The sequence below is a fragment of the Barbus barbus genome (assembly GCF_936440315.1).
Source record: "Barbus barbus genome assembly, chromosome: 40".
Taxonomy (NCBI): Eukaryota; Metazoa; Chordata; class Actinopteri; order Cypriniformes; family Cyprinidae; genus Barbus; species Barbus barbus.
Window position 1 is genome coordinate 12,932,697 of NC_136718.1, and position 21,435 is coordinate 12,954,131.

The following is a 21,435-nucleotide window of genomic DNA, read 5'->3' on the forward strand; positions in this document are numbered from 1 at the left end:
TTCTCATCTACAGGATATCTCTGTGAGCTTTGCTTGCAAACAGGCTCTGATTAGAGTTTTGAGACCTAGAAACAAACGCAGACATGTGACCTTGCCTTCTCCTCCGCGGTCCAACACGCCTATGGGTATGAGCCGTGCCTTTCAACTTTATGACTTGTACAAACCTCACAACCCCAAAAATAATGCAATTCTGTGCTTTCATATCCTAGGAGATAAAGATGACGACGATGATGACGATGCTGATGAGAAGATGCAGTCCTCTAACATGACAGGAGGGGAAGGCGGCAGGCAGGAGAGTCAAGAACAAAGCGAGGTAGACCACGGAGACTTTGAGATGGTGGTGAGTTTCGCAACCACTATGAGCCCAGCTGTTGAACATTTAGAAGTGTTAGTCTGACAATGATTAGACTGTGATATGTATGTCAGCAAACTAACATTTACTGAATCAATAATAATAAAAAAAAATGTAAGTAAATTTATTGGGCAATAATAATTATCATCTTTAAATTATGTAAGGTCATATAATTATATATTAATATACCACGTACTGAACAAATAATCATCACAAGTCAAGGTGCATTAAAGTTTTTTCATATTCCAGAATGTGCACAATTAATCAGGAAGAAAACAACAACTAACTTTGCCCAAATGGATTCGTCAAGTAAACTGAGAACACTAAAAAGTCTAATTCATGCTTTTAAGAGCCAGCCCCCTCACAAAATCTCCAAAACATCTGTTTTGCACACTGTAATGAAATATTTGACATGGAGGTAGTTGTTTAAAAAAAGTCTTTGTCCAAACTACTGTATGTAAAGAAGGCGGTTGTTATGTAATCCTCTCCTCTCTGTGTTTGATCTGCAGTCTGAGTCTATGGTCCTGGAGACGGCTGAGAATGTGAACAATGGAAACCCTTCTCCTCTTGAAGCTCTGCTAGCAGGGGCGGAGGGCTTCCCACCCATGCTGGACATCCCTCCAGATGCTGATGATGAGACCATGGTGGAGCTGGCTATAGCTCTCAGTCTGCAACAAGACCAGCAAGGTCACTGTTTACACTTTTCTGCCCTCTGAGAGAAACATTTTATTATGAAATGGACGCTGCTGGTCAAATGTTTGGAATTGGTCAAAAAAAATTAAGTTAAGTGTCTTATGCACACCAAAGCTGCAATTATTTGATCAAAAAGAGTGATATTGTAAAATATTATTACAGTTTAAAATAACTTTTCTATTTGAATATATTTAAAAATGTAATTTTATTCCTGTGATGGCAAAACTGAGATTTCTGCAGTTGTTACAATTTTGCATTTTAAAATGGGAATTGTTCTTTGTAATCTCATTTTTACAATATTACTGTTTTACTGTATTCACCAAATAAATGCGGCCTTGTTGAACATTGGAGTCTTAAAACAAAACAAAAAAAAAACCATTAAAAAATTGTTCCTAAATTTTGACCAGTAGTGCATATGGTAATTCCTTGTCTAATGTGGAGTGTATGTTGTGGCTGCAGGCAGCAGCAGCAGTGCTTTGGGCCTACAGAGTCTGGGCCTATCTGGTCAGGCCCCAAGCTCCTCATCCCTGGACGCAGGAACCCTATCAGACACCACTGCATCAGGTAACTGCACCCATCTCTCCACAAGACACTCTTTCAGTCTGGGGTGGACAATCTGACCATTTTGTATTGTGGTCTTTTATGCCCTCGTAATAATATAATATAATAATAAAACCACAGCAATGACAGCCTGCTAGATGGCTGTGCTGACTGGCCAATTTATACCATATGTCTGTATTATGTGTCTTGAATTTGTGGTGACATTTTAAAAACATTTCGACAAATCAAATTTTTCGTTTTGATTTCAAATGAAGTGGAGCTTGAACAAAGAAAGTATATTTTAGGATTCGGGAGCGTGCCTAAATGGTCAAATATACACACACAAACCTCAATCTACATCTCAAGTATTTACATAAATTCAGTCAGTTATGTCGTAAGTGAACATAAACAGTTGGGAAAGAAATGCATCAGTATATTAGATCCATGCATTCAGTCTACTGAAATACCTGCTGCTGTCTGTGTCATTAATATTAATCAAGCAAAAGAGAGAAAATCATTCTCTGCTCTTGACTGAATAACTTTAGTAGGTTTAATAAGAATCAATTTAATTCATATAGTGAAGACTATGTAGTGATTTTAAGTTCAACTTAGTATTGCATTAAACAATCAGTTGTCAAAATGGTCATTAAAACCTGTTTTAAATCGAGGAAATTGATAAGTCTGTACACTTGTTCCAGTTTGGATATTCTCAAGAGTACATCTCAAAATTGGGAAGATTGCGATTCAGATCGTGATTTTGAATAAAAATTTTTTTTTGATATTTTGGGAAAATTGTCCACCCCTACTTTCTATTATGCTTACTGCATGCTCACCCAGTATTCTGCTTGTCATCCCTTCATGTCCCATTATTACTTTCAATTACAATCATTTTCAAACATATGGCTGTTTTTCTATGTATATGTTTGTGTGCACCTTTAGAAACCCCCCCTTAGCAAAGCCTGCTGTTTTTTTCCTGTAACAGCTCTGGTTATGCTTTCAGCCCCAGCCTCGGATGATGAGGGGAGCACAGCAGCCACAGACGGCTCCACGCTGCGCACCTCTCCCGCTGAGCATGGGGGCAGCGTGGGCTCTGAGAGCGGCGGCAGCGCCATCGACTCGGTTGCAGGAGAACACAATGGTAAGGCTGTAATTTCTACTGTTTGTCTGATGTTTTTTAATGTAAATTATTTTGAAGTGGATTGTTTTGGATAGTTTCATCAACTCAGGATGATGTGTGTGTGTTTCAGTGTCTGGCCGCAGCAGTGCTTATGGGGACACAACTGTTGAAGGACATCCTGCAGGGCCAGGCAGCGTGAGCTCCAGCACAGGAGCCATCAGCACCACCACGGCCCAGCATGAAGGAGACGGATCAGAGGGCGAAGGAGAGACAGAGGGCGACATCCACACCAGCAACAGGTCTGTCTCCATGATGGAGCACTTGTCTCCTACTATAAGCTAGAATAAAATGCACTTTATGTACTGTCTCTCTCCTTTTTCCAGGTTGCACATGGTGCGTTTGATGCTCTTAGAGCGTCTCTTGCAGCATCTGCCCCAGCTCCACACTGTAGGTGGAGTTCAGGCCATCCCCTACATGCAGGTCATCCTCATGTTGACCACAGATTTGGATGGAGAGGACGAGAAAGACAAGGGAGCACTGGATGACCTTCTGGCCCAGCTCATCACCGAGCTCAGCATGCATAAGAAGGTGAGACTACATTACGAAAGAACTTAATGCATTTTTCTTGTATGGAAACAGAATATGGATTGTCATTTTTGGTTTCCAGGATGTTTCAAAGAAGAATGAGCGCAGCTCCATAAACGAGGTGCACCTGGTCATCATGAGGCTCCTCAGTGTCTTTATGTCCCGCACCAAATCTGGCTCAAAATCCTCCTCTGAGGTAACTCTCAACTTCAGTCTGGTAATACAGTACTCAAAAGGCTTTGTTCTAAAGGTTTAAATGATTTTTTCGAACCACAAAGGCTGAGAATTAAACCTCAATCGAAACTACCAGTCAAAAGTTTGGAGTCGAAAAGATTTTATTCCTTGTGCTCACAAAAGCTAATTAAATACAGTAAAAATAGTAATATTGTGAAATTTTACAATGTAAATAACTCCTATTTGAATATATTTTAAAGGGTAATATATTGCTATAATGGCAAAGCTGAATTTTCAGCATTACTCCAGTTTTCAGTGTCATATGTCATGATTCTAATATGCTGATTTGCTGCTCAAGAAACATTTCTTATTGTTATTATCAATGGTAAAATGGTTGTGCTGCTTAATACTTTTGTGGAAACAGTTATATTTTTCATATGTACCTTCGGTTAATATGGTGTTTCTCAACGGAGGTGGTACCGCCCCAGGGGGCGTTCGGAGAGCATCGGGGGGCGCTGGAAGCAATATTTTTGAAAGGGGGGTGCTGAGCTGTTCTTGGGGTGCGTTTGGTAAAGGCGAGTTTACACCAAAGATGTATGAGCTGAAACTTGCAAAAGAAAATGGTCTGCCACATCCTAACGTCGTCTCTACACTGGATGCATCAAAGCGCACTTTCTGTATCTATTTGTCATCTTGTCTGTAGCGCAACCGCGTTGAGTGCGTCAGAAATAGAACGCGGCATCCGTTTACTGTAGCGCTTGTGCTCATTTACTGAACGACTGATTATAACGGGATCCATGTACTTTGAGGCAACGTTTCGCGCCCGGTGTAAATTTAATGCTACCGCTTCTAGACTAGACGGTGTATTATTTCCATAGCAATGACTCTTTAGTGTTCACTCTGCTTTCTGTAGCGCAGCTGATGAACTTCCCGTGAAACCAATATGAGATGCTTTTTCTTGTTTAGAAAAATATAAATGCTTTTTGTTTGCTGATTTGACAAATTTCTAAAGAGTTTATTCAAGGCACATGGATATAGCCTAATTTATATTCACGTGGCTTTTTTTCTTCTTGGAAAACTTAATAATATTTCAAGTCCAATCAAATATGTCATGAATGCCATGTGCCATTCAGTGTTATATATGGGTTAAAATACATGCTTTTAAGATATAAATTATAAATAAACTATAGCCTAGCCTATACCACCATTCAAAAAAAGGTCAGTAAGATTTAATTGTTTTGAAACAAATCCTTTCTGCAGTAAGTTTGCCTTTATTTGATAGAAAATGCAGTAAAAACAGTAAATCTACCATTTGAAAGAACTGCTTTCTATTTGAATATATTTTGAAATGTGTTTTCCTCTAAAGCTCTATTACTCCAGCTTTCAGTGTCACATGATCCTTCAGAAATCATGCTGATTGTTGCTCAAGAAATATTTATTATTTTTATTAGAACTGGCACACCACAACAAAAACAAGATTTGAAATTTAATTGATAACAAAAATATAAATTTAATTGATATAAGAGAGAGATAAATCAGGACTGCACTAAAATAACTATTTTCAAACATGAGAAGCATATGTTTCCCATCTTTCTACAACCCCAATTCCAGAATAGTTGGGACGTTTTGTGAAATGCCATACAATCAAAGAAAATGTTATGTTCATTCTCTTTAACCTATATTTAATTGACTGAAGTACAAAGAAAACTATCCAATGTTTTTACTGGCCAAATTTTATTTTGTAAATATAAACAAATTTTGATGGCTGCAACACACTCCAAAATAATTGGGACAGAGGCATGTTTAACACTGACACAACTTTCCCTTTAATTACAATGTTTAATTGTTTAGGTATTGAGGATACTAATTCTTAAAAGTTTTGTGAGCAAAATTTTGCCCAATCTCAATAGATACAATACTTCAGATGCCCATCAATCTGTGGACATCGTTGTCTGATTCTTCTTTTCATGATGGGCCGTACATGTTCAATAGGAGACAGATCTGCTGGCCAGTCAGTCACATGCACATGTGTCTATGAAACCATGTTTTTGTAGCACATGCAAAATGAGAGTTGACATTGTCTTAATCTAATAACCATGGACTTCCCATGAAAGATGTCATCTTGATGGCAATATATGTCTCTGTACAATACCAATATATGCCTCCATGTTAATGGCACCTTACCACATATGCCAGTCACCCATACTGTTTGCTCTGCTGCACCCCCATACCATGACAGACGTGTGCTTTTGCATAGTCTGGATGGTCCCTTTGGTCTTTGGGACTGAGAACTCGACATCCATTTTTCCCAAGAAACAAGTTGAAATGTGGACTCATTTGAGCACAGCACAATTTTCCACTTTTTTTTTTGACTCTCTGAGATGAGCTCTGGTGGTGAGGGACCTGGAGAATGGGTAGGGGGGCGCTGGCCCAAAAAAGGTTGAGAACCACTGGGTTAATAGAAAAATAATTTGACAGTTTAATGTATCCTTGCTGAATAAAAGCATTAATTTCTTTTTTTTTTTTTATTATACTTTTTTAACATTTAACAGTTTGTAATTCTTTGAGAAATAAAATGTAACTCATTTATTTTCTTATATATTTTTAGGAAATGTATTATTGAAGTATACTTTTAAGAAATGTAATAAGAACGTTTGAAATCTGCCAATTTACATTTGATAAAATGGTCAGCATTTACATTGATTGGCAGCCACACTCTTTGATTGGAATTTGGCCGTCTTTTTTATATACCTATTTGCTTACTCAATTTTAGATAAGTCTTCCTGCCTTGAACATAAACTTACCTTAACACTGTTTTGCTTCAGGAAGTGTACATTTCTAATGATGTTGTTTACATGTTTCTACCAGGTTCAATTTGCAGAGCAGTGAATGTGAAAACTGTTAAATAATTCAGTTTCGTCTCTGTTTTCTCGCCAGTCGTCTTCTCTCATCTCCAATGCAACAGCTACCGCTCTACTCAGCATGGGAGCGATAGACTACTGCCTGCATGTGCTCAAATCCTTGCTGGAGTTCTGGAAGACTCAGCAGGGTGAGGAGGAGCCAACGGCCACCAGTCAGCTCCTAAAACCCCACACTTCCTCCTCACCCCCAGACATGAGCCCCTTCTTCCTGCGTCAGTATGTCAAGGTACAGGCTCGGTATTAAAAAGCTCGCTCTTGTGTATATGTTTTGCATAAGAAAAATCATGATTTTTAATTTATGGTTGTTTCTCAGGGCCATGCTGCTGATGTGTTTGAAGCGTACTCTCAGCTTCTCACCGAGATGGTCCTCCGACTCCCATACCAGATCAAGAAAATTGCTGACGCCAACCCACGCATCCCACCGCCAATCTTTGATCACTCCTGGTTCTATTTCCTGTCAGAGGTAATGCACGTAATTCACTTTTGGCCTTTTCGGTGAATAATTTAGCATGAATCAACTTTCTTCAATCATCTTCCAGTATCTGATGATCCAGCAGACGCCGTTCGTGAGGCGACAAGTGAGGAAGCTCCTACTGTTCATCTGTGGCTCCAAAGAGAAATACCGTCAACTCAGAGATCTCCACACGCTTGACTCCCACGTGCGGGGCATCAAGAAGCTTCTGGAGGAGCAGGGCATCTTCCTGAGGGGAGGAATCGTGACTGCGACATCTGGCTCCGCTCTACAGTATGACACTCTCATTAGTCTGGTGAGTAAACAGGCTTGTGTGACGCCCTAGGAATTTTAGTCTTCCTTGAGTTTGGATTTGCTTGACCCTTTTTCCTTTTACACAGATGGAGCACCTTAAAGCATGTGCTGAAATAGCCACTCAGAGAACAATCAACTGGCAGAAGTTCTGCGTGAAGGACGACTGTAAGTGTTACAATGTGTCCTACATTTACATTTATGCATTTGGCAGACGTTTTTATCCAGAGTGACTTGCATTTGCAGTTCTTGCTATCCCTAGGAATCGAACCCATGAGCTTGGTGTCACTTGTGGTACTAATCGAATTCTTTCTCTCTGTGTAGCGGTGTTGTACTTCCTGCTGCAAGTGAGTTTCCTGGTGGATGAGGGTGTTTCTCCAGTCCTGCTGCAGCTGCTCTCTTGTGCTTTATGTGGCAGTAAAGTCCTGGCGGCCTCCTCCTCTGGAGCTTCAGGTGGAGGTTCTGCTCAGCCCTCTCAAAGCAAATCCTCCAGCAAGAAGAGCAAGAAAGAGGACAAGGAAAAAGACAAAGAAGGTTTGATGATCTTTGAGCAATACCCAACTATCATTAGGATTAATAATAATAAAAAATAAAAAAACAGTTCCATGGTACTTTTCTCAATGTTCCTGTTGTGTTTTCTGCAGGAGATGGAGCTGGCAGTCAGGAAGATCAGCTGTGTACAGCTCTGGTCAGTCAGCTCAATAAATTTGCAGATAAGGAGACGCTTATTCAATTCTTGCGTTGCTTCCTGCTCGAGTCCAACTCTTCATCTGTGCGCTGGCAAGCCCACTGCCTCGCACTGCATATCTACAGGTACTTAGCTACTACATGCAAGCACCTTCCCTAAACACACTCTCTCATGTCCTGTGCTTTGAATTTGAACCAGAAGTTCCATCATGTTAAATCAAATGAATTATTTACCTTGCAGGAATTCAAACAAATCCCAGCAGGAGTTGCTGCTTGACCTGATGTGGGCCATTTGGCCAGAACTACCTGCTTATGGTCGTAAAGCAGCTCAGTTTGTGGACCTACTCGGATACTTCTCGCTTAAAACACCTCAGACAGAAAAGAAGGTAGTGATACTTGAATATGTGATTCAGTATTAAATGACTGAGTAGAATTTGATTTATAATTTATGTACATACACTGCTGTTCAAAATTTTGGGGTCAGATTAGGATGGATTTTTTAAGATGTTTTTATGCTCAGCAAGGCTGCATTTATTTGATCAAAAAATACAGTAAAAAGTGACTTTGTGAAATATTACATTAACAGTTTTTTTTATTTGAATATATTTTATAATGTAATACTAAATTAAATCAATTGTGCTGCTTAATATTTTTTCAGGTTTCTTTGATTAGAAAGTTCAAAAGAACTGCATTTATTTGAAATAGAAATGTTTTGTAACATCACAAATGTTTCTTTTGATCAATGTAATGTGTCCTTGCTGAATGAAACTATAAATTTATTTCAAAAGAAAATTTAAAAACAAATCTTACTAACCCCAAAGTTTTGAGTCGTAGTGTAATGAGTTGGTAATTGGTAAGATTTAAAGTGGTTTGCCTTGCAGCTAATGTTTTGATTCTGTTTTCCAGCTGAAGGAATACTCTCAAAAGGCTGTAGAAATTTTGAGGGCACAGAACCACATCCTGACCAATCATCCCAATTCAAATATATACAAGTAAGTGTTCCCAGCATGCTCTCATTGGACTAAGGTATTTTGGGTCATGGATGCAAAATTTTTCTCTTTTTTTTTTTTTTTCACACTTATCTTCTCAGCACCCTCTCTGGACTGGTGGAATTTGATGGGTTTTACCTGGAGAGTGATCCTTGCTTGGTGTGCAACAATCCTGAAGTGCCCTTCTCTGTGAGTGATGTTCCTGACATGTCACACATAATGGTTGTTTATGTTACTACAGTTTTAAGTGTTGGCCTACTTTATTCTCTGTGCTCTTAGAACATCAAACTCTCATCTATCAAAGTGGACACGCGTTACACCACCACTCAGCAAGTAGTGAAGCTGATTGGCAGCCACACTATCAGCAAAGTGACTGTGAAGATTGGCGATCTTAAGAGAACCAAGATGGTTCGCACGATCAACCTTTACTACAACAACAGGACCGTACAGGCCATTGTAGAGCTGAAGAACAAGTGAGCATCCTAATAAGACTCTTGAAAATGTCAATTTTTTTGGAGAAGTATTTGTAGAAATTTGATGATACATTAAAATATTTGAAATTTGTGTTCACAGACCTGCTCGCTGGCACAAAGCTAAGAAGGTGCAGTTGACCCCTGGCCAAACTGAAGTGAAGATTGACCTCCCTCTCCCCATTGTGGCCTCCAACCTGATGATTGAATTCTCTGATTTCTATGAGAACTACCAGGCATCTACAGAGACCCTGCAGTGTCCTCGTTGCAGCGCCTCTGTCCCTGCCAATCCAGGAGTCTGTGGCAACTGTGGAGAGAATGTGTATCAGTGCCACAAGTGCAGGTAGGCATAGTTTGAATATTGTACAAAGACCCAAGAAAACTGACAGAATTGCAGTGAAATTGAGAGCGTAACGATCCGTTTTGAATTTTCCAGATCCATTAATTATGACGAGAAGGACCCATTCCTGTGCAATGCCTGTGGTTTCTGTAAATATGCACGCTTTGACTTCATGCTGTATGCAAAACCCTGCTGTGCTGTGGATCCTATAGAAAACGAAGAAGACAGGAAAAAGGTATGACAGGCATAAATGTCTAATATATATAAAAATAAATGTCCATTTATGTAGATTTTGTAATGTAAAATAGGAAAGTGTACAGCAACAACAGAAAACGAGAGATGCAAACAGACCTGGGGCCTGTTCCATAAAACAAATTTACCAAAAAAGCCAGGCTTATTTCAGTGTGTCTGACTTATTTTGAACCAAATCAACTGACACCAAGTCAGACTAACTGAAATAAACCTGGTTTATTTGGTAAACATGTTTTATGAAACAGGCCCCTGGTTAAGTTAGGAATAGTCTAAATGTAAAAATACATGCTGTTATAAGTCCACTACTAAAATATGTTAATGATTTATTGTGTCCAGGCTGTGACCAACATCAACACTCTACTCGACAAGGCTGACCGTGTTTACCACCAGCTCATGGGTCACCGGCCGCAGCTGGAGAGTCTGCTGTATAAAGTAAACGAGGCTGCACCTGAGAAACCACAGGTCAGTCTGGCTGCTTCTGCTTCAGACAGATCAAGGACTTTTCTCTCTTGAATTACCCAAATGAGTTTTGGGGGTGTTCATGTTTTCATGGCTCTTGACAGGATGATTCCGGAGCAGGCGCTGGTCTCGGTACCTCCACTGCCAGTGTCAATCGGTACATTCAGCAGCTGGCACAGGAATATAGCGGAGACTGCAAGACTTCATTCGATGAGCTCTCCAAAATCATCCAGGTTCGAGAACAATAGAGTTGTTACTGTACCAGAATGGCAGTCGAGAACCATACCAGAGAATTTTCATCATACAAATTTCAGTAGCAACTTATATGCTATAAAACTTAAATAATTTTATGTAAATATTTAATCAAGTAATTAAAATATTCAGATTTATATTAACAAATGAGTTTTAATATTAAATAACAGTAACAATAATAAGAATGACTACTACAATTGTTGTTGTTTTAAAATGTTATTTTTGTTATTAATGTTATTATCATTAAGTTTCTTTTTTTTAGTAGTGTTGATTATTTTTTTAATTATTAATCATATAATTAACTGTTTATGAATCTGGTGTTGATGATAATTCTACATTAAAATTATAATGAAATAATAATGTTTTAATTAATGTATTATTGCTATTATTTTATTGTCATAATATTAATGTTATTTTATCAATCTGTCTTGTTTAAGTGTTGATATTTTTACATTATGTAGTAATTTTATGCAGCGAGTGATTTAATATTATAAATTTAATAAATGTTTATTAGATTTACTAGATAAACCTAAATGTTAATATTTAAGTAATATAGTAATTAAATCATTTTACTATAAAATGGTTGTTGTAAAGTCTGTTTTTATTACTCATTCAGAAAGTGCTTGCATCACGTAAGGAGCTGCTGGAGTATGACCTGCAACAGCGGGAAGCTGCTACCAAATCATCCCGCACCTCCACCCAACCCACCTTCACAGCCAGCCAGTATCGCGCCCTGTCTGTGCTTGGATGCGGGTACACATCCTCCACCAAGTGCTACGGCTGTGCGTCCGCTGTCACGGGCCACTGCATCACTCTACTGCGTGCACTGGCAACCAACACTGCCATCAGGCAGATCCTGGTACTGCAGGGTCTCATCCGAGAACTGTTTGAGTACAACCTGCGCCGTGGCACTGGAGCAATGAGGGAGGAGGTCCGCCAGCTCGTCTGTTTGCTTACCAGGTATATACATGAACAAATCTCTGAAGAGAATAGCTAATACTGTTTGTTCTACAAGATGTTAACTATTACGTCAATGTATTTTGCAGAGATCACCCAGAAGCCACACAGCAGATGAATGACCTCATTATTGCCAAGGTGTCAGCTGCCCTTAAAGGTCACTGGGCCAACCCTGATCTGGTAACTTCTTTCTGGTCTTTATTACATAGTAAAGATCACATGTAGCTATTGTTTTTGATGCCTGTGGTAGATCTGTGGTAGTACTTATTGGACTGTTTCTTACAATTGTCGTCTCTTCTCATTTAGGTCAGTAGTTTGCAGTATGAAATGCTGCTTCTTACAGACTCCATTGCTAAGGAGGGAGGATGCTGGGAGCTCAGACTTCGCTGTGGTGAGTCCTGTGGTGGATTTCTAGAGCTCTGAACCTTTATTTTTCCTTAAGCTGTAGCTGTTCCACAGAAATATAATCTCAGTGTCAGATCATATCAATTATTGGCCAATATAGATGTTGTGATTTAATAGTGAATGTTTTGAATTTGTTATATATTGGGTCATGTAATGCTCACAGTACATCACATATCACATATTAATTATATGATAAGTAATTATTAGTGCTGGGCAATGACTAATCGCGATTAATCTCATCCAAATAAAAGTTTTTGTGTAATATGTGTGTGTGTACTGTGTATATTTATTATGTGTATATATTTATCGAGTGACAGAGTCAGTACCGACTGAACGGATTAATATATTGTTATGAATAATTCACATTTTATCTGTGTTTTCCTGTAGCTCAAATAGTAGAGCATGGCGCTAGCAACGCCAAGGTCATGGCTGATAAAATGTAAAAACTGTAACTTGAATGCAATGCAAGTAGCTTTGGATAAAAGTGTCTGCTAAATGCATAAATGTAAATGTAAATCTGTAATTGCTAGAATTTTAATATTAGTGCTTCCTACTCAAGTCTCTCTGTTTTTGTTTTCTTTCCAGCATTGAGTCTGTTCTTGATGGCGGTGAATATAAAGACCCCTGTGGTGGTGGAGAACATTACACTGATGTGCCTGAGGATCCTGCAGAAACTCATCAAACCTCCTTCCCCAACCAGCAAGAAAAACAAGGTTCGACAGACCCATAGTACTGATGATGGTCGATACGTATTGATCCACTTGCATGCCCTTACCTGACTTTACCTGACTCTTTAACAGGATGCTGCCGTCGAATTACTGACTACAGTCAAGCCATACAACAATGAGATCCACGCACAGGCCCAGCTCTGGCTCAAAAAAGACCCTAAGGCTTCTTATGAAGCCTGGAAAAAGTGCCTTCCTGCTAGATGTAAATATCCAGATTCTGCATCAGCGGTTGTTTCCATGAAACGGTTTACTTAATTTTGCTCTCTCGTCTATTGCAGGTCAGGAAACGGTCTCTAAACCTTTGAATAAGGCTGAGATCAGGAAGCAGTACCTGATGGAGAAGTACGTGTGGAAGTGGAAGCAGTTCATGAGGTCCAGGTCAGAGGGCCTGTTCCCTCGCCTGCTCAAACTGGGTCATAACAACTGGCTGAGACAGGTATGTGGTCTCTCAAAGGACTCTAGAGTGTCTGATTCTTTTCTGCTTTAATGTGCTCTAATGTAATCTTACTCTTCTCGTAGGTGCTCTTCACCCCAGCCACCCAGGCAGCAAGACAGGCGGCTTGCACCATCGTCGAAGCTCTAACAACAATCCCCAGCCGCAAACAGCAAGTTCTAGACCTCCTAACAAGGTAAATTTGAGATGGATGAAGAAAACAATCCTTTTTGGACCAGCTTTTTCCTTATTAGGCTCAATCAAGCCAGAAGTAGGAGCCATTCCCAAATTTTTGTTGTTTGTTCTTCAGTTATCTGGATGAGCTGAGCATTGCAGGAGAGTGTGCTGCAGAGTACCTGGCTTTGTACCAAAAGCTCATCAAACCTGCTCACTGGAAGGTTTACCTGGCTGCCCGTGGTGTCCTACCATACATTGGCAACCTCATCACCAAGGTATCATCAAAAAACTGTAGATACTATAAGGTTATATAGTGAGGATGTGTCATTTCCATTAACCTAAACTCATGTGGTGTTCTTTAGGAAATTGCTCATCTACTAGCCCTTGAAGAAGCCACACTGAGCACAGACTTACAGCAGGGATACGCCCTCAAGAGCTTGACGGGTGAATTCAAGCTTTTGTGTCATATTCAAGTTCAAGTTAAATTATGAGAGCTTGTGTCTTGTTTTAATGGTTTCTCTTCTCTCACAGGCTTGCTGTCCTCATTCGTGGAGGTGGAGTCCATTAAGCGTCACTTTAAGAGTCGGTTGGTTGGCACGGTCCTTAACGGCTACCTGTGCTTAAGGAAGTTGGTGGTCCAGAGAACCAAACTGATCGATGAGACCCAAGACATGCTGCTGGAGATGTTGGAGGACATGACCACAGGTTCCAGCCTTCACCTTCAGGTCTTCGCTGATATTTTTGTGTTATTAGAGACCAAATCCACTCAATGCTATATCTTCTGTTGTAGGGACGGAGTCTGAGACCAAAGCATTCATGGCTGTGTGCATCGAAACTGCAAAGCGGTACAACCTGGATGATTATCGCACCCCTGTCTTTATCTTTGAGAGGTTATGTAGCATCATTTATCCGGTAAGTAGACTTCAGCTCTTTGACATTTGCGTCTAACTTTGGTAATAATGATTTTGGTAAAACTAATTTCTCCCATCTCTGTGTATGTAGGAGGAGAATGAGGTGACGGAGTTCTTTGCTACGCTGGAGAAGGACCCACAGCAGGAAGACTTCCTGCAAGGCCGTATGCCAGGAAACCCATATAGCAGTAATGAACCAGGCATCGGCCCTCTCATGAGAGACATCAAGAACAAAATCTGCCAGGATTGCGATCTTGTGGCACTACTTGAGGACGACAGCGGCATGGAGGTACATAATCTGCCTCAGTACGATGTCCTAGAACTTTTTCAAATAAATCACTTGGCATTATTTGTGTTTCTAAATCATTTTTAAACCTTAATAAAGCTTGAAACGTAATAAAATGGGTAATTGAGGTGTTAGGGACAATTACACTAGCGATCAAATGTTCAAGGTCAGGTTCTTTTTAAAACCATGCATTTATTCAGCAAGGTCATTTATAATTTTACTAAATATTTTGATTTTAAATCTAAATTATTGAAAAAATGTTTGACTGCCAAAGTTGAGTTGTGCCTAACTATGTCAAGTGGTGCAAACAGAAACATGCATGAAAGAAAACCAAGGTTTTTTTCTTTGTTTCGAGCACTCTTATCTGATCCTCTATTGAAATATGGTTTTAAAGATGACTTTTCTTTGCAGCTCCTTGTAAATAACAAGATCATCAGTTTGGATCTGTCTGTTGCTGAGGTCTATAAGAAGGTTTGGTGCCCCACCAACGAGGTAAGCTAAAGAATATAAAAATGTACTTTTTTACATATCAACCATGGTTTAAACGCTCTATTTCTTACAATAAAGGGTGAGCCAATGAGGATCATCTACAGAATGAGGGGGCTTCTGGGAGATGCAACAGAGGAGTTCATTGAGTCTTTGGACTCAACTACAGGTTGGTTTTATGTTGCAGGACCCTTTCTTAACATTTATTTTCATTTTTTCCCCCCCATAGTTTCTCATGTTTCTCACTTGTAATTGGTGTTTTCTCTCTGTTCAGATGAAGAGGAGGATGATGAGGAGGTATATAAGATGGCTGGAGTGATGGCGCAGTGTGGAGGTCTGGAGTGCATGTTGAACAGGCTCTCTGGAATCAAAGATTTCAAACAGGGAAGGCACCTTCTCACAGTGAGTATGAAGTTCTCCTCTCTAATTCTTCACACTCTACAGATTTCCTCAGAAACTGAAGAAAATTCTTATGGTTTTGTTTTGCTTTATAGGTTCTCCTCAAGTTATTTAGTTATTGTGTGAAAGTGAAAATCAACAGGCAGCAGCTGGTGAAACCAGAGATGAACACACTGAATGTTATGTTGGGCACGTTGAATCTGGTAAGTAATATACCAGAGGAATCATCTGATAGGATAAAATTTAATATTTAAGAGAATATTTGTAATTGGATGTTGTATTTCAGGCATTGGTGGCAGAGCAGGAGAGCAAGGACAGTGGAGGAGCATCCATAGCAGAGCAGGTTCTTAGTATTATGGAGATCATCCTGGATGAGGCCAATGCGGAGACTGTGTCTGAAGACAAGGTCAGCAAGACATTTTGATTTATGCAATGAATATTACAGCAAAATATAAGTCGGCCAGCTGTATTCATATTTCTCCTTTGTGTTTCTTTTCAGGGTAACCTGCTGCTAACGGGTGATAAGGACCAGCTGGTGATGCTGCTGGACCAGATCAACACATTATTTGTGCGTTCCAATCCCAGTGTCCTTCAGGGGCTGCTCCGCATCATCCCTTACCTGTCCTTCGGTGAACTAGAGAAGATGCACATCCTGGTCGAGCGCTTTAAACCCTGCTGTAACTTCGACAAGTATGGAATTTGTTCATCTCTGTAACCTAGAACTCTGACTTTTCTTTGTAACAATAGTGAAATTTTGCAGCGTTAAACACCATTTGTTTTCATATACAGGTATGATGAGGAGCACAGTGCAGATGACAAGGTCTTTCTGGACTGCTTCTGTAAAATAGCTGCTGGAATCAAAAATAATAGTAATGGACATCAACTGAAAGACCTCATCTTGCAGAAGGGCATCACCCAGAGTGCTCTGGACTATATGAAGAAACATATCCCCTGTGCTAAGAAGTATGTTGTGGTTAGATTATTTTAATATAACAGTGTTCATTTTTATTTACAGTAAATACTGGTATATGAATTTATATAATATAGTATCTTTTATACATATCCCAAAATACATTTTGTAGATATTATACATTATATTTAGATATTTATATGTATGTATGTATGTATAATACACACATACATAAATACATACACGCACATTAATAAATACTAAATAAATTAAAAATAAATGACATTTTTAATCATAAAAAATAAAATAACATGTAAATACATAATTTACTATAAATAATAACAGTATTATAAATGATGTATGTGTCTGTGTGTGTAGTGTCTTTTATCCATATCCTGATATCCAGAAATACATTATAGATGCATATTTATTATCTCTATTTTCTTATGTATTAGATTTTGTTTTATATCTATAAGTTCAATAAGTTATTTATTCATTTTTTCAATTATAAAATAAAAAATAAATAAGTATTTTTGAACTAATGAAAAAATATAAAACAACAAGAAATGCAATGCATCTACCTTATCCAAAAACATTACTGTTTTAAAGTGATTACCTAAACTATAAATAATATTTTGTAGCCTGGATGCAGACGTTTGGAAGAAGTTCCTTGCTCGACCCGCCCTTCCATTTATCCTTAGACTGCTGCGTGGTCTGGCCACCCAGCACCCCCCTACACAGGTAACACTTTTATCACTAGTTTGAGAAGTTTTGATTTTTTTATTTCATGCAGTATCCCTGTACATAGACAACAGACATAAATCATCTATTCTCCTCTTCTTATAGATGCTAATCGGAACAGATTCAATAACCAATTTGCACAAGCTGGAGCAGGTGTCCAGTGACGAGGGTATCGGCACTTTAGCAGAGAATCTTCTGGAGGCACTAAGGGAACACGCAGAGGTTAACCTGAAGATTGATGCTGCCCGAAGGGAGACTCGAGCGGAGAAGAAACGCATGGCCATGGCGATGAGGCAGAAAGCTCTCGGCACACTGGGAATGACAGTGAGTCACATATATAGAGAGAAACTTGATTTATAATCCAGAAAAAAAATCGACTTTTGAATTCAAAAATTTGTTTTTCACTTTTTTTTTTTTTTTTTTTTTTTTTAAGACCAATGAGAAGGGCCAGGTGGTGACCAAGACATCCCTACTTAAACAGATGGAGGATCTCATAGAAGAACCTGGGTTGACTTGCTGTATTTGTAGAGAGGGCTACAAGTTCCAGGTCCATTTATCTACCAATGACGTTTTATTTAGCTGTAGATGTAAATGTTCAACCTCTTCATTGTCTGATCCTTGATCATACTTTGTACCCCACAGCCAACCAAAGTTCTTGGCATCTACACATTTACAAAGCGTGTGCCCCTAGAGGAGTTCGAGAACAAACCCCGCAAGCAGCAGGGCTACAGCACTGTCTCTCACTTTAACATAGTCCATTATGACTGTCACCTTGCTGCTGTCAGGTACGTGAAACTGCAATAGATTTGATTTAAAGGAATATTTAAAGGAATAATCATTTACTCACCCTCAAGTTGTTCCAAGTTGTTTTTCACTCTTCTGTTGAACACAAAAAAGATATTTTGAATAATGTTGGTAACCAAACAGTTGACGGTTACCAACATTGACTTCCATAGTATGGAAAAAAATACTGTGGAAGTGAATGGCTACCATCAACTGAGGGTGAATAAATGATTCATTTTTGGGTGAACTATCACTTCAAGGAAGGTTTTATCTCGCTTGTTTCATAATTTTCTCTCTGTCCATCTGGATCAGGCTTGCCAGAGGGCGTGAGGAATGGGACAGTGCCGCACTACAAAATGCCAACACAAAGTGCAATGGGCTCCTACCAGTATGGGGGCCTCACGTACCCGAATCTGCCTTTGCCACCTGCCTGGCAAGGTATGTCATGCTTGCAGCTGGTTTAAAGCTAAGATGTCCTCCTGAATATTTACAGGATGTTAAGCTTGTTTTGTGCTGTTACAGACACAACACATATCTGCAAGAGTGCACAGGGCAAAGGGAACCCACGTACCAGCTCAACATTCACGATACCAAGCTGCTGTTCCTGCGCTTTGCTATGGAGCAGTCCTTCAGTGTGGACACCGGGGGAGGAGGCCGCGAGAGCAACATCCACCTCATCCCTTACATCATTCACACCATTCTCTACGTCCTCAACACGTACGTTTATCAAAGATGAGAACTGAGTTCCAGTGAGTTTTGAGATTTTAAACATTTTTCTGAATTTCTCTTCAGAACAAGGGCCACGTCACGGGAGGAGAAGAATCTTCAGAGCTTCTTAGAGCAGCCTTGTGAAAAGTGGGTGGAGACTTCGTACGAGGTAGACGGGCCACACTACTTCACCATATTGGCCATGCACATTCTTCCCCCCGAGCGCTGGAGGACTACTCGTCTTGACTTCCTTCGTAGGCTGCTGGTCACTTCACATGCCCGCAAGATCTCACCAGGGGGTGCTAACAAGTAAGGGAACAACAAAGCATGACTGTGCATGTGTCGGAGCTTGAACATTAAAGAGCTTGTACAAGCATGTGCTGTACTTTATGTGCTGAGGGTGTCTATTTTTGGTTTTGGCAAGTGTTTTGTGCTTACTCAAACTGCCGATGTTGGCTTTAAGCCTGTATTTTGCCTTAGAAGATTGATGCAAGATTATATCAGACATGGCTTGTGCAGGGTGTGTCAGATTGTTTCAGGCTTCGGTATTACTGTTTGTAAAACTTTTCACTTTCAGAGTGACTACTGTGTTTAAGATTTTTTATTTTATTTTAATTAAATATTTTACATTATACAATGTTATAACTTTTATATAAATTTATGCAATATAATTATTATAATTAATTGTGTATGTGTGTATATAGATATATACATAGATATGCATATACATATACATATACATAGATATATATATTTATAGATTTATACATACACATCGACCGATTTAACTGCAGTTTTTTCTTTTGGTTTATGGTTATTATAATAAATATTGATACATCCATAATTGTTTAATTGCAGAATTTTTTTTATGTATATTTTCTATATTAAAACTATATATGTATGGTTATACATATATTTATGTCAGGTTTTTTTTTTGTTTTGAGTAATATCTCTCTGATAAGTGATTTAATTGCATTTTTTATTTTAATCGTTTCAGGCTCACAGACAAAGCCGTGAAGGAGTATGCCGTTTACCGCTCGCCGCTTCTTTTCTGGGGTCTGGTGGATCTTGTCTTTGATATGTTCAGGGTGCGAGAATGTGTTCTTTTTTTTTCTTTTTTTTTTTTTGCTGTTCCTCACACTTCTGTAATTTCATATTAAGTTCATATTTCCATGAAGTCTAATTTTATCTGCCCATTCCCACAACAGAAAGTGCCCACCAGCAACACGGAGGGAGGCTGGTCCTTCTCGCTTGCAGAGTACATAAGACACAATGACATGCCCATCTATGAGGCTTCAGAAAGGGTTTTGAGGGCTTTCCAGGATGAGCTCATGCCTGCTGAATCCTTCTCAGAGTTCCTGGATGTCGTAGGTCAGACATTTTTAATACACTTTCCTGCAATGTACTGAACACAAAGCTCAGTGGAAAGTAATACAAATTAAAGTGTTGAGCTATAGAATAATAATCTCTTATACTGACTCTCTTCCTAGGTCTTCTGTCAGACATCCCAGACCCTGATGCCTTCCTGCAGGACCTGTTGAACTCTGTGCCCTGATGGCACACATTTATGCACCTCACTTATGGACTTGTGACAGCTCTGTCCAGTGCAGGTGTTCCTTAAACACGGAGTCTGTCCGCTACCCGGACACCGCTATTCGCAACTCCATAAGGACACCTTTCAATCGGGGCCCAGGCTCCCAAAACATCTATCAGCTCGCATACACACTCATTCACCTCCACTTCTGCTCCTGATCTCCTCGTGGGTTCATTCAGTTATAACTCTCTCCTAAACAAGAAAGTGACGTGTAGCCTGATGAGTTGATGCGCATTTATTCTACAATGGTTTTGTAACACCTAATACACACCATGCTGTTTTGATCTGACATGTTGCAGGTAATTATTTCATAAACAACCCTGATGGCTTTCATTTTTCCCTTTTTTGATTTTTGTTTATGGTGTTTTTTGACTCTAAATTGGCTATGAGTTACAGATTCACCAACTAATCTCTCATCGTCTTGTTCTATGTCTTTTTTTTTTTTTTTTTTTTTTGCAGTGGTGTTCTATGAATTGTTTGCAGTTTGTGAGAAAGGCAAGGCCTGATAGTGGTTCTGTGATGCGATGCAAATGTGTGACGATTGTTTTCCATGTGTAAATGGTGAAAGAGTGCGATGAAAGCTTGCTTAATGTGTTATTCCCAAGAAATGAAAATACTTTCTGATTTGTAAAGGGTTTTACCTGCATCAACAATGAAACAAAGATAAAGAATAAAAAGGGCCTGCATATTTATTTTGGGAGCCTTTTTCCACTTAGTTTTTCTGGTTGGGTTTTTGTTTTGATCAAAATCGAGATAATTAAACTTTTTTGTTTTGTCTTCCATGTGACCGTAATTCACACCGTAATATTCCGCAGATTAAAGATTTTCCCCAGAGCAAGTTGTGCCTCTGGTAAGCAAGGTGCCACTGAGAGAAGAGTCTCAGTGATTTTAAGTTTATTCTTACAATATAAACGCACACCTGCGATAGGGTGTTCTTGAGCTGGATGCATGGTGTGAATTTTGTTTAAAAAAAAAAAACAAGAAAAACCCAGTTAGTGTCTATTCGCCTATTCCCGCTGCTACAATGTTCAACTGTTGCTGAATGTCTGCTTTTGAATTAGCTCAAATTAATAAAAGTGTAAGAATACCATATCTGACTCACTGTGTCATCTAAGCAGTGTTATTTAGTACTTACTGTATATACTATTATTGTATTTAATAATTTTATTTTTATATTTTTAGTTTATTTCAGTTTAGGTTTTAGTATGTAGTAGGCCTATGCCTTACTGCATACTATTTAATGTCGTTTATGTTTCTGTGTAGCTTTATTTTTTCAGTTTTGGTAATTTTAGTATAATTTCTTTAACTTTCAGTCACCAAAAA

At 39.1% G+C, this 21,435-nt stretch overlaps 1 protein-coding gene across 1 annotated transcript in view; it reads left to right on the forward strand.

Moving 5' to 3' along the window:
* The window catches only part of ubr4 (ubiquitin protein ligase E3 component n-recognin 4), a gene marked incomplete at its 5' end in the record, with an annotated part of 45,767 nt that extends 24,559 nt beyond the window's left edge, over nt 1-21,208 (forward strand). Inside the window, 51 exon segments of the mRNA XM_079400617.1 lie at nt 14-125; nt 210-340; nt 862-1,039; nt 1,505-1,609; nt 2,586-2,723; nt 2,833-3,001; nt 3,086-3,290; nt 3,370-3,483; nt 6,399-6,608; nt 6,696-6,845; nt 6,922-7,149; nt 7,235-7,313; nt 7,470-7,679; nt 7,790-7,958; nt 8,074-8,218; nt 8,739-8,824; nt 8,923-9,010; nt 9,101-9,294; nt 9,395-9,634; nt 9,728-9,866; nt 10,220-10,345; nt 10,447-10,575; nt 11,211-11,554; nt 11,641-11,731; nt 11,858-11,942; nt 12,542-12,669; nt 12,757-12,886; nt 12,963-13,120; nt 13,204-13,313; nt 13,428-13,569; nt 13,657-13,738; nt 13,826-13,999; nt 14,085-14,206; nt 14,297-14,494; nt 14,903-14,983; nt 15,059-15,146; nt 15,252-15,379; nt 15,472-15,579; nt 15,663-15,782; nt 15,876-16,066; nt 16,166-16,339; nt 16,928-17,027; nt 17,133-17,351; nt 17,461-17,574; nt 17,670-17,812; nt 18,123-18,248; nt 18,333-18,527; nt 18,603-18,827; nt 19,516-19,606; nt 19,727-19,889; nt 20,009-21,208. Coding sequence (XP_079256743.1) covers nt 14-125; nt 210-340; nt 862-1,039; nt 1,505-1,609; nt 2,586-2,723; nt 2,833-3,001; nt 3,086-3,290; nt 3,370-3,483; nt 6,399-6,608; nt 6,696-6,845; nt 6,922-7,149; nt 7,235-7,313; nt 7,470-7,679; nt 7,790-7,958; nt 8,074-8,218; nt 8,739-8,824; nt 8,923-9,010; nt 9,101-9,294; nt 9,395-9,634; nt 9,728-9,866; nt 10,220-10,345; nt 10,447-10,575; nt 11,211-11,554; nt 11,641-11,731; nt 11,858-11,942; nt 12,542-12,669; nt 12,757-12,886; nt 12,963-13,120; nt 13,204-13,313; nt 13,428-13,569; nt 13,657-13,738; nt 13,826-13,999; nt 14,085-14,206; nt 14,297-14,494; nt 14,903-14,983; nt 15,059-15,146; nt 15,252-15,379; nt 15,472-15,579; nt 15,663-15,782; nt 15,876-16,066; nt 16,166-16,339; nt 16,928-17,027; nt 17,133-17,351; nt 17,461-17,574; nt 17,670-17,812; nt 18,123-18,248; nt 18,333-18,527; nt 18,603-18,827; nt 19,516-19,606; nt 19,727-19,889; nt 20,009-20,073 — 7,440 coding nt within the window. The 3' untranslated portion in view covers nt 20,074-21,208.
* Nucleotides 21,209-21,435: the final 227 nt, after the last annotated feature.